At 38.8% G+C, this 13,521-nt stretch overlaps 1 protein-coding gene across 1 annotated transcript; it reads right to left on the bottom strand.

Moving 5' to 3' along the window:
• Window positions 1–1,221: 1,221 nt before the first annotated feature.
• Window positions 1,222–12,943, bottom strand: LOC119730149 (lactadherin-like). Its single transcript, XM_038202921.1, has 4 exons — window positions 12,647–12,943; window positions 3,985–4,110; window positions 2,796–3,004; window positions 1,222–2,041 (listed from the first exon to the last, which is right to left on the bottom strand). Exons 1-4 carry the CDS (start codon window positions 12,906–12,908, stop codon window positions 1,901–1,903), a joined length of 738 nt encoding a protein of 245 aa, XP_038058849.1. The 5' UTR covers window positions 12,909–12,943; the 3' UTR covers window positions 1,222–1,900.
• Between the last annotated feature and the right edge of the window lie 578 nt (window positions 12,944–13,521).

Consider the following 13,521-nt stretch of genomic DNA (forward strand, 5'->3'; position numbering starts at 1 on the left):
CATAGCCCGATGTGATAACGTCATCGTGTTTCACAGGTCACCGTACAAAAAGATGCCTTGTGTCCTATCTTCCCCTCTAAAGAGTTCTGTTTGAAATCATTCTGATTTCTTTATTCTGGGTGAGCGGTACGACCCGATCACCTTTTTGAGTGACAGCCCGCCACTGTTAAATTGTTCTGATAAATCTTCTTTTTTTATTCTGGACAATAATTCTCCGCGTGTTTCCTCCAAACTTTTAACTTAACAAACATCACTCGTTTTGGGGGTTGTCTTCTTTGGGTGAGAAGTTCTCGAAAAGTCAAGGGTCACCCCACCAAAAATTGAAAAGAAAAAAAAATGAAGGATAAGGCCAAACAAAAAATAATAAGTTGGTCTCTGGTCAGCGCGCGCGTCGATTTTAATCATGCGCGTCGATCTTTTTTTTCCCAAAATGTTCCGCGGTAGCTCCAACAGCGCCCTCTATTTCTGCACCTCCTCAATCACCAAAGAGCACCAAGGAATGGGAAATTGCACCAAGGCAAATGATCGAAAGCACCAAGGCAAACTATGGAGGACACCAATGTACATGAGGACACCAAAAAAGCAAATAGTACCCCACCTTGTCTGTACAATCCAAGCTTGAAGAAAAAAAAAAAAAAAAAAAAAAAAAGCCGCGTGGCCGCGTCAATTCTGGAACCTTTGTCTGACCAGAGACCGAATATGTTTTTTTTTTGCTTAACATGACTGTAAGTAATCATCTTTCTGTGCAGCCTATATAAACGACTGTGAGAGTTCGGAGTATTTTAAAAAGACTTTTACGGCATTTAATATGGGCATTTAGCACTGGTGTCTATGGCAATTTTAATACAGGGGTGCACCCCTATGGTTTAATCGATTCTTCATTGAATGAACACAATGCCATACAATGAAGTACAGGTGCTGATGAAAAAAGGGCATTCGTAACAAATTGAGGGGGATGGCGAGGATGAATGATCCCTACCTCCCCTGGGCCCCGACTGCTTACGCCACTGCTCTGGACCTGTAATTAACAAGGGGACTTGGCCCTTATAAATTTTTATTCCTACAGGAATCGCTGCGGATCCAACCTAAGAACGTAGACTACATTGTAGTAATTATTGGTAGGAGTCCATGGATCTGGGATAGTGGTCATTCGCCTTTAATCATTCATCTTCGTATGCATTGTCATTTCATTATAATCAAGAGTATCATTAATAATTGTCCCAATCAGTAAGAAATCAAACAATCATTCAGTCAGCAATTTATCATCAAGTTTAAGTCAAATCTTGCCCCGAATACAGCCGCTTTTAGACTAAATGTGTAGCTTTTCTTTGCCATGCAGCAGTGCCTTAACTAAATTGACCAATCAACCACCAAAATTCCCCAATATGCAACGTGTTGGTGACTCGCATGTTTTTCTATGGTGCTTGAACATACGGTTGGCGAATAGTTCGTGTTCTGTCCCAATATTCTGCTTTTATAATTTACTACATGCAAACAACGATGCTGTATAGCCCATGTCAATATATAGTAATTAAATTTTATATTTTGTGTCAATGAAAATCTTTATGACTCTAAAAAAAAGGCAAATGTTAATTAATGTTAACTTTCAGTTTTCATCAAACCGATTTATTTTTCCAGCATAGATCAGAAAACCCGAGCTCGAATGGTCATTGGAAGGTGACACTAAAGAGCTGTAGCTATGTCATTATGTAGGTTCAGAGTTTTTAGACTGGTCCACCGTAGCCCTCATTCAGAATGTAAGTGGTTAATCTTAGCGCAAACGTCATGCATTTTATATTTAATTCATTTGTTTGTTCATTGGTTTTTGTGCTGGTATGTTTAAGTTTATCATATTTCCAATTAAGCATTAGAGCTAGGGTTTTTGCATGCACGGAGTTGACTAGGGACAACAGCCGACGACCTCAAAGCGCATACAGATGCCCACGTAATACCCCCGAGGGTAGATGCGCAGGAACCTGGCCCGGATCGCTCTCGGCAAAGTATTGGTCACTGCGGTGTCGTTGTTATAGGATCCACGCAACTGTGAGGGTGAAAAATTATGGAAATGATTTCAACTTTCATTGAAAATAATGAAAGGTTTGCGGAAACACCATGTGCGAATAATTTCTTAACTAAGAGAATGGTTATGTAAAGAACCAGAGGTATAAACTCGACGTTCCGGTCAGTTTGCTCTGACCGTCTTCGGGAGAGAGCATACTGACCGGAACGTCGAGTTTATACCTCTGGTTCTTTTCAGAACCATTCTCTTAGTTGAGAAATTATTCGCACATGGTGTTTCCGCAAACCTTTCATTATTATCTCCACCATGCAAAGCCTCAAATCTTACTTATCGTTGAAAAGTTGACGGAGACAGCAGATTAATGACTGGAAAATGGTTGGAAGGAAACATAAGTCGATTAGACAACAAATCCCAAACTGACAATTGTCCCTTGGTATTTGTTACATTTACTTCTAAATAAAAAAAAGTGATGAAAAAATGTTTACTTGGTTGGAACTTGAACCCACGACCACATGTTTACTAGTGGGAGTGTTTTGTAATACCGATTGACCACAAAGCTTGCCTGTGTTATGCTTATAGTTCGAAATGATCTAGCTTAATTTCCATTCAACTTCTGCACCCGTAATCAAAAGGTAGTGGGTTCAAGTCTCAACCGATCTATAGCATAAAGCTTGTGAATTTTATCTATCTCACGATGGGCACACTGAGTGTACACTTGTTCATGAAATTTAGTTGGTCAGTGGGCCGGGCAAATCAAATAAAGCAATTGGATTACATAGACAACTGATCCATTATTGGTGAGCACAGTCCATTCTCGTCCATCGTCGCTGTAGGCAACTCTGTACGATATCACCGTCGAAGAATAGCCCCTCATCCCCTGCGTGATAACGCTAGTGATGATTCCATCGCAACCCAGGTCCACTTGGATCCAAGGTTGGAGTTCACGTCTATCTGCATTACACCAACCTGACCTCCAGCTTCCGTCTGCAAAATAAGCAGAACTTAAATCAAACCGTCTGTGCATAAAAGTGTTTAGCAAATTTAGGCCACAAGCACTACACCAGGGAAAGACCACACTTGCACAGTAAGCTGAGCAGGTACTATCGCACTGCCAATTGTATGTGATAAGCAAAAATCGGCCGGGAACCAGCCACAAGCAGTTTACTTCATACAATATATATTCGCTGGTAACCTTCCCCCTTTGGTCGTTTAGCAAAAATGATTTGTACTTAGCATCTCAATTATGCTCAGATGTGGTTCCGTGATTGAACGAGGGGCTGGGCTATGTGCCTTACGCACAAGTCGGCGAAATTGAATTGAAAGTGAGGTGAAATTTTTTTTTTTGAACTTGCGAAGAAAGCAAGCAAATTACTAATAATTCAATTCTTGCTTTAATGAATTATTTAAAATTTGTAATTAAACATTCACTAATCTTACTGTATTTAAATTTATTGCATTTGTAATGTATTGTATAATTATACATGTTTGTAGTCAATATTTATTGTATGCAGGGCCCCAATGGAAACCAGTTTTAAACTGTTTGGGCATAACCTGGGTAAAGAAATGGCATAAATAAATAAATAAATACATGTTTTAAGCTAGATTTTTCAGAAAATGACAACAAAAAAGGCTGCATAAATAGTCTGGCGCCTTCTCAATCAACAGTTAACAATTTAAGAATTACATTCAGGGAACTCGACAAAAATGGCAAACTCATGCAAAAGGCCTATGTTTGAAGAGGAACTGGTGAAATTAAGTGATATTCACTGACCGAAACAATGTCGGAAAGAAATTAAGCAAAACAGACTTCACTTGGAAGCAACATTCTTGATGAGAGAGTTTTAATCTCTTGATTTGTTTTAAGCTGTTGACGAATTTTCTAATTGAATCCTAACATTTTGTTTGAGTTGTCTTGTTGCTTGTCTTATGGAATTGTTGAATAAAACGCCAATTAAATAATTTACCGTCAAAGTTTAGCCGACCTTCTCGCGGTGGATAAGAAGTGGAATATGACGAAGCTGTGATGCTTGCATCTGGGATACGTCCATCTTCCATCCCAAAGGGTCCAGCCTCATTGCACTCTAAAACGTCTGTCATAGGCAGTGGAAAAAAACGATCAAGATAGGGCGGGGTTCATTAAAGCAAACACACCAGTCTAATTTTCCTGAAAGAGATTTATCAGCCGGGCGCGGATTTCGTCCTCTCCTGATCTTAGTATTTCACTTTCCAAACAATGCAGAATTTCATTAGATTGCATTATTTTTCTTCTAAAATTTCCTTTAATAGCATGCTCTTGGAGTTTCCTGATTTTTATCCTTTGAAAATATTCATAAATACCTGAGACAGTTTACCCATTCCTATTGGTCGACATCCAGTAACGGGATTGATTTCCAACCATTCACGGCAGCTTTCTGAGCCACATCAGGCGCTAATCTTCATACAGGAACTTTTTATACAAGGTGAGTCAAAAAAGCGGAGCTTCAACCCCCAAAATTATATTTCATATAGAAACAATATGTAGCACCAAAAATAATAATGACTGGAAAGCCAACTTCATAAGCTACTTTTAGACGAAAAAGTACTGAAATTACTCAATCCGTTCAAAGAATATTGCCATTTAAACACAAAGACCCAATATATTTTGGGGGGTTTGGGTTCCAGTTTTTTTTTACTCACCCCGTACGTAGTATACGCGCGCGGGGCACAAACCGTAGACATGGTCAGAGGGGTGTTTGACAAAGTGTGAAATATAATTATTTCACACAATAGTCGGAGTTTTGTTTAAGTATTGATTTTTTCGACTTTCTAAAATGTATTTATGAATGGGAATAAAATGGATTGCTGGCTTAGAGCACGCACGTTTAACACCCGCGTATGGGGCCTGGTCGTGGATAATGTACAGGGTGGTTAAAAAAAAAAGACACCCACTTTTGACAGAAATGTTCACCTACTTATCTTAAATATTGTTTCACATAGTAGTAAAGTAAAGGCCTTTAACCATGCATGGTGAAAAAAAAGCTTAGTAAAAGTCGCAAAATAGTGACATCATGCTAATTTGAATACAACTCATCAAAATGAGTCTAGTCCACGGGTCATTTTATGTAAATTGGACGTTTTTTTTTTTTTCGTAGTTTATAAAAATTGAAAAACCTTCCCATCAAAATATATTTTGCCCTGGTAACTTTTATTGAAGCTGTGCAATTATTCATGTCAGTGTTAAAGGGAATATACATCATTTGCTTTTGCTGTAATTTTCAGAAATGGATGGAATTGGGGGGTTAGAAATATATAGCAAATATAGTTACACTGACTTTTTTGAGGTTTTGGGTTCGAAAATGCTATAAAAACCAAGAAAAACGATCTTTTTCCTGTAGTCTGGTTCCCTGACTCCATATAAGAAGAAACAGAGCAGTTTACATACATTGGGGAATTGTAAGGTCAGGGAACCAGTCTAGCTGGCTCGTACCCGTTCATAGGTTTGTAATCGATTGTAAACAAGTGCGATGGTCAATTGGGGCCAGTATTTGAAAAAAAAAGCCAGTTGTTTCCAACGCTGATCGGCCGATCAGCGTTGGAAATTGATACAAAAATACCACTTTTCTTGAAAATGACAGTATACCAGGTGCCATGATTTTACAGGATGCTTTACACTGTCATTCACTAACAGTCCAGCAAGGTATTTCAAAATGATTTGGTAGTTTTATTTTTTGATGTTTGCAAATGTTGTATTTTCCCTTTAAGAAGTAGTGCTGCACGGCAGTATAGGTAGTGCCCCGCCCCCTTTTTTGTACACGTTCTTGGGGAATTGTGGGGGCGGTTTGAGGAGCAATGAGGATCCATTGTAAAGAGTATTAAATAGGTAAAAGGATTACCGGATGTATTGTGTAGGGATTATAATATGAATTTGTTTGTCATTTGGATGAACGGTGTAGGTTGAATTAAGGGAATATATGTGTGCTTCGGAGGTTTTTATCACTCTGTTTAAGACCACTTAGAGTCTGGGTGCTGATAATTACCCGAGCCGGAGGCGAGGGTAAGTATCAGCACCCAGACTCTAAGTGGTCTTAAACAGAGTGATAAATACCGACGGAGCACATATTTATTCCCATTCATAAATACCTTTTCGGTAAGAAAAAATCATATAATTCGTTCAAAACATCCCGATTTTGTTCAACAAATTCACTTTTTCCTTTCGAAACATCCCTCTTGCAAAATAATGGAGTGTTCAGCTGGCGAGTAAGATGTAAACAACCCTTTTATGGAGATTGACGCGCGCGTATCATGTTCTGCGCGATGTCGCGCAGAACGCACCTGGCGCGTTGCGTTTTGAATTTAGAACTTTAAAATTCTGACTCCCTGGTAATGTTGCGCATGCCTACGTGAGGTTTGTGAACGTTCAACCAATGAAACGATAAGAGGCACTGGATTTTTAGGAGTTCACATTTTATTGTGACACTGGAAAAGTGTTTAAGACCAGCTAGCCATGTCTTTATCATCCGTTTAAGACCGGCCACGTGACGGCCTCTCGACCAATAGGAATGCGTAAACTGTCTTAGGTATTTATGAATATCTATTCATAAATACCTCAGACAGTTTAGCCATTCCTATTGGTCGAGAGCCCGTCACGTGGCCGGTATTAAACGGATGATAAAGACATGGCTAGCTGGTCTTAAACACTTTTCCAGTGTCACAATAAAATGTGGACTCCTAAAAATCCAGTGCCTCTTATCGTTTCATTGGTTGAACGTTCACAATCCTCACGTAGGCATGCGCAACACTACCAGGGAGTTAGAATTTTATAGTTCTAAATTCAAAACGCAACGCGCCAGGTGCGTTCTGCGCGACATCGCATAGAACATGATACGCGCGCGTCAATCTCCATAAAAGGGTTGTTTTCATCTTACTCGCCAGCTGAACACTCCATTATTTTGCAGGAGGGATGATTCAAAAAGCATAAAGTGAATTTGTTAAACAAAATCGGGATGTTTTGAACAAATTATATGATTTTTTTTTAACGAAAAGGTATTTATGAATGGGAATAAATATGTACTCCGTCGGTATTTATCACTCTGTTTAATACCACTTAGAGTCTGGGTGCTGATAATTACCCTCGCCTCCGGCTCGGGTAATTATCAGCACCCAGACTCTAAGTGGTATTAAACAGAGTGATAAAAACCTCCGGAGCACACATTTATTCCCTTATTTAATTACATGTTAGCAAAGCAAAAACATTAATAAGGCAAAGCATAAAACATGTCACCGTATAAAGTGTATACTATACGTTTAAATGTAATTCAGTGATGTGTTTAAGGTTGACATTTTTGTAATGGTACCCGGTTTGATTTCATGCGGTCACTGTGGACAATTGTTTTCGAGGAGAGCTTTGTGAATACGCATGAAGTTGGAACCGCAATCCGTAGTTTATAGAGGGCGCTAACAATGCATACATTGGGTCATTGACTTGAAGAGCTCGCTCACAGTATGCATTCGATATGTGTCCATGGAGTCAATGGTTTTTCGTTTCACGATTACAATGTCCTCCTATTATAACAGTGTGACAAGTTATTTCGCGTTCGCAACACATTGGGACCGGTTCACAAAATTATACGATTGCTATACAACCGCGTTTAAAGAGGTTGTGGAATGCTCGAAGACATTTCCGTCATTTTTCGGGTATATGTAGCCTAAGGTGTAATGAAATAAAAACGACTACTGTTTTTGTCAAAAAAATGAGTACAAAAGGTACTTTTGAGAGCTGTTTTTCAAGTCCTGTCATGCCTGTTTCGACCCGAACGTGCAATTTGTGTAAAAGTCGTCGTTGCGGGCAGCAAACAAAACACAGTAAATCGTGACGTAATAAACAAGACTCCCGATGCAGAGTAGCATAAACGAGTCCTGTTTATTACGTCACGATTTACTGTGTTTTGTTTGTTGCCCGCAACGACGACTTTTACACAAATTGCACGTTCGGGTCGAAACAGGACCTGAAAAACAGCTCTCAAAAGTACCTTTTGTACTCATTTCATGACAGAAACAATAGTCGTATTTATTTCATTAGACCTTAGGCTACATATACCCCCAAAATGACGGAAATGTCTTCGAGCATTCCACAACCTCTTTAAGTTTCAGCAGTTCCGCAGTCTGTAGACCACCGTATGAGCTCCGTGTGCGACCAAAAAGGGCGCGTTTTTATCTCTTTTGAGAGCTCCGTGGACGGGGGACACAGCGTGCGCGTACTGTACTGTACTGGTTCGTGCGCAAAGTACGCACGACTTCCTAAGTGTGCAAAAGCTATAGCAACCGCGTCTTCGCGTGAGCGTCAGGCGTCGTCGGCGCACGAATACATTCGAATTCAACTTGAAAATGGTCTTCGAAACTAAGGCCGTGTCCGAAACGGGCTTCCAGAGCTACGGCTTCGTCTACTGTCAGCGCGTCCCCGCGTATATTTCCAAAGGGCACAGACCTAGACCTAGCTCTAGGCAGTTGATTCAAATGCAGCCGCCTCCAATAACTTTGGAGACATTCGAAATACGCAGTGGATGGATCGGGAATCAGGAGCACGTTTTGGCGGCCCTTCAACTGGAACATGTTTCTGACGTCACAGCCGTGACCTGAAACATGTTTCCTGTGCACCGCAAAAACGACTGACCGGAAAATTGATCGTGACGTCATGTTACTGCCTACGTGACTGCACACAACCCCCAAAAAATCACACGGCGACCGGACATGAGTAACAACATTCAAAGCAAAAGTGGGAGGTTTTTTTTATAGCGTTTCCCTAAGAGTAGATATTCTGTATCAACTTTCGTACAAATTCAAGGTAAAAACCCACTATTTAAACCCCATTTATGGTAAAGAGTAACGTCGTCTGCTAAGCTTGTTCACCTTTCCGCCATCTTGAAACATAAGTGAACCGACCGGAAACCTCGGTTCAACTTTGGTCGAAACAATGACGTAATTTCAGTGTAACCGAAGCGCCGAAACGGCCGCAAACCAGAAACATGTTTACGGTCACAGCGCCAAAACGAGCCCCAGTCTAGATCATTCCCAACTCTCCTTTTCTGGCCGTTGATGGGGTACTTGTGCACGGAGCGGATAGGTCCATACTGAGACGTTGCGCACAGACGTTTACCGTCACTTATGCAGACTCAGTTGTCGTGTCACCACAATAAACATTAGTCTTTTTAATAGATGGCATTTACCGGTGAAATTATCAATATTGGATGTATATTCGACTTATGATTATGACGTCCCGAAAATTGAAGAGAGCAAATAATTATACATCTTACAATGTATTAACCAAAATATGTATTTTTGTTTTATTTAATAGCACGATGAAGCGGCCACGAGAATAGTTTTGTTCGGGTTGTTGCGTTTTCTTCATTGTACTTTGGGGGCAAGAACATAAATGTTTTATTGATCCATTCAATTAAGTGTTTGAACGGTTGCTCCTACACCGTTGTATGCAGTGTAGCTTATAAATGATGTATATCTTAAAGTATTGTCAACAATTTGTACTGTGCTGTGAAAAAATCGAAATCATCGTATCAACAAGCTTGTAAAATTTCACATCACTTAAGCATCACTTTAAACGAACGCTGTTTTAACTTCGTGAAACTTGTACAAAAGTAGCACACTTACTTAAAAACGATAAGCGCTCAAACGTATGACAACGTATGCCAATCCAAAACTTATGACAATCCTCTCCCAATGTATGAAGGTATGATGTATTTTAACAAAACCTGCGAATCTACGATGTACAAAACCACAAACATGAAAGCCTGAATGTAAGAATTTTAAATTGTTATAAATACAAACTAATCATTTTTTTTTATCGCAAGGCTCCTTAACCTGAACAATAGCATCAATACATTTTTGTTTTAAATCCCACAAAAGATGTACAAATAGTGACATGCAACCGTAAAACAACACTTGCAACAACTGATCCGACTGTGGACACACTTTCTATTGCATTCAAAACTCGCACAGAACACAATACCGTTTAACACTGACATAAAAGTTTCGACGAAACAGACGAAACAACGACAAGCAAAATCATAAAACTTACATTTCAATCGAAAAACAAAATTCCAAATGTGTCTCAATGTTAAAACAAATCGTTTTCCAAAATAGTAGACAATGCAATTCCAAAAAATAACAAAAAAAAAACAATTTTCAAATCATTCTCTGTAACAGTGGGTAACAATTTTCCTTTTATCTCTAACAATTTAAGTACTTACAAAAACTAAAAGTATAAAGAAATCCGTAATTTTCCCGTTATTAGACCATATTATTAGTTTCTCAGTACTTAACACAAAACAAACATACAAAACAAACAATTAAGATATCCAAAAGCAAAAAAACTTTGAAACATAAAATTGGAAAAAAAAAACAAAAAAAAAAAACACTTAAACAAAAACAAAAATATTACTTTAAAAAGCAACAAAAAAAAACAACTTAACAAAAAACAAACAAAAACAAAAACAAAAACAAAAAAATTACATATTTTTAATTTCTTTTGAAAAGTGTATTTTGATGATTCTACTTGCATATTCTTACTTCAATAATATTGTCTTAAGCATATAAGTGACTGAATAATTAGGAGGACAAAGTAAAGAACCAAAATTGCTACTATTTTACTCTAAAGTTGCGCGCATTTACCTTTTCCTCAGATATCATCAACTAGTCTCGCCAAACGTGGGTAATGATGAGCTTCAAATTCACAAAGTTACTTACTGGCATAGTTACCTTAACAAAAATAAGTGGGAAATCTTATGAAAATTGATAACATCTTGATGTTTATGACCGCAAGACTAAAAAAAGGGGAGAAAATGTGGTGTCCGTAAATTGGGCTACTACGGGAAGGGGAATGTGGGGACTTGAACAAGTTCAACGAAATCCCCCCCAAATAAGGGATTATTTTTTGTGAACAATAATTTTGTCTACGCCAAAACGTTTTCTCAACAATAATCCTGGGAATTTCCTTGAACTTGTTGCAGTCTCCCATGTTTGGCAACCCTTCACATACACCTACTTGTTACCCCAAATTACGGACACCTCGTTTTTTTCCCCAGTTTTTGTTTTCTGGGCTAAACATCACAATGTTATCATTGTTCACATGATTTTGCATAAGGTTTTAATGGGGTAACTGTACCAATAATCTACTTGGTGAATTTGAAGTTCATCAATACTGATGTTTGGCAAGACTAGTTGATGATATCTGGAGACAAGGTAAATGCGCGCAACTTTAGGGCATTATAGTAGCCATTTTGGATCGTTACTATGTCCTCATAATTATTCAGTCACTTATATGCTTTGGAAAATGACATTTAAGTAAAGATATGTAAATAGAATCCCCAAAATACACTTTTCAAAAAAAATAAAAATGAAAATTAATATACCCCCATATGGGAATAAATATATTACACGCAGGTATTAACAAATTATGCAAATTAGGCACCCTTCCAAAAAGAATTTCAGGTGTCACCCCTTCTAAATATCTTCTCTAGGTCTATAATAATCTATCTGCCAAGTTTGGTGCTTTGGACCAGTCGGTCACGATCTTGACGAAAATGAGATCTAAGCCACCTGATGAAAATGATAATGCTCAAGCATGAATTGGTGCATTTGTGATGAGAGTACATGTATACCTCCGTGGACAAACAGGTTTCGCACAAGAAATTTTCAAATTAGCATAGCTCAACGAAAAAAATGTGCAAATGCAATGATTTTTTCGTCACATCTGCTTAAAGGCCAGTACTTTAATAGCTATTAATCAACTTTAAAAATAATTTTTAAAAATAGGTGAAAAGTGCTTTCAAATGTGGGTGTCCTTTTATTTTTAACCACCCTGTATCTCGCAGCCTCGGTTGAGCCTCTCAGTCTTTAAATGATTTTCTTGTGTTTTCCTTTACGTTTCTGACATTTCCATTCAACTTCCTTCCGATTACGGATTTCCTTTTAAAATTTCAGGACGTTAAAATTTCCTTAAAAATAAGGATTATCTCTTAAAAGTGGAAGCACTGCCTGATCTTGAAAATGCATTTAAATACGGAAACTTGGAATGTTTTAATCTTGCTTTGTACACTGACGTCGTATCTCATTATAGTGTTTTGTCAGTTATGGTCATCATTATGATAATTCAGACACGTACACGCGAATGAGTTCAAATGAGTACGTTTTCGAAGTTCGCTAACTGTAGAACTGGAGAATAACGGAGGCCTGATGAGTGAGCGTTACTGGTCTAGTAAAGTACCTTATTGTTGTTCGTTATGTCAACAAAATGATTGCGTAGGCTATTATTGTTGTAGGAATAATTTGGGGTCAACTTACTTTACCGGGCTTGATGGGATTAGTGTAATTTTTTCTAGGCTTGCCGTGTGCGAGTAGAGACAGTACCATAGTGTAAACATAAACAACTGTTAAGCACTGACTACATCAGTCGCAGAATTAAGGGCTGAGAAATAGGATACAAGGCACCCTCAGAAAGGGGTTCAGACGGACGGTGACATAAGAACTCTAACTCGTATCACTCTGGTCCGATTTCAAGCAAGTTTCTTGTAATAAGTATTCACATTTCTGGGTAACATTCGTGGATGACATATATCTGCGGATGATTTTACTTACCGTCCGTCTCTGCGAAAATCAAGGTGCATCCAACGACCATCAGGAGAAGCAGGCACATGTAAACCTTCATTCTTGCTAATCTAGAAAACGAGGGGGAAAAAGACTTGCAATGATATGGTTCTTTTGCTCTTTTCCTATGTCGAATGTACATCAGCGCGAGACTTTTACAACATTGTGTCATTCTTTTAAACAAATCATGCAGTATTGTGCTGTCCGTCACTCTAAAAAGTCCCGGGTCAGATTTGACCCGGAAAAGGGTCATGTGGGGCCTGACCCTTTTCAGGGTAAAAAATGACACTTTTCCCGGGTAAAAAATGACACTTTCCCGGGTAAAAATGACACTTTTCCGGGTCATTTTGACCCGGAGAAGTGTCATTTTTCACCCGGAAAAGGGTCAGGCCCCACTTGACCCTTTTCCGGGTCAAATCTGACCCGGGAATTTTTAGAGTGGTATAGAGTTTGACTAGATGCAGCGGTAATAGTAACTCACAGATTATGTTACTGTCGGTTTTCAGCATGTGCATGTTAAGTCATATCAACGTATAGGCCCTATGACAGGCTCTCGTCATGAACAAAGTTAATAACCAGGACGCAATTGCCTTTCCACTGAGCAACTTTCATATCAAATCTGGCCACCACGTTTATCCAAAGCTTACATTTCAGGTTGATACAGTCTTGAAAACCAAAGCAAAGTCAGGAGGCGGAAATGCACTGGATGCTTTCAAATTGATGTCTACTGAACGAATGCGCTAAAACAGCGTCGAGTACGCTTTTTTGAAGTAGGCCTAACAGGCTTCCAGTTATAGCCAGTTTTGTTGAAGCAAGTCGTCTGAAGTAAAGCCCATCTGACTCTAGGGGCGTAAAAGCAGATGTTC

The sequence above is a fragment of the Patiria miniata genome, unplaced genomic scaffold (assembly GCF_015706575.1).
Source record: "Patiria miniata isolate m_02_andy unplaced genomic scaffold, ASM1570657v1 HiC_scaffold_22, whole genome shotgun sequence".
NCBI lineage: Eukaryota > Metazoa > Echinodermata > Asteroidea > Valvatida > Asterinidae > Patiria > Patiria miniata.

What these genes read in the sequence shown, in the direction of transcription:
- LOC119730149 (XM_038202921.1), bottom strand. Translation starts at nt 12,908, where the DNA reads ATGACCCTTTTCCGGGTCAAATCTGACCCGGGACTTTTTAGAGTGACG. An exon ending in GATTTTCGCAGAGACGGACG is followed by an intron (nt 4,111 to 12,646) that starts GTAAGTAAAATC and finishes TGCCTATGACAG; the next exon opens with ACGTTTTAGAGTGCAATGAG. An exon ending in ATAATGGATCAGTTGTCTAT is followed by an intron (nt 2,042 to 2,795) that starts GTAATCCAATTG and finishes TCACCCTCACAG; the next exon opens with TTGCGTGGATCCTATAACAA.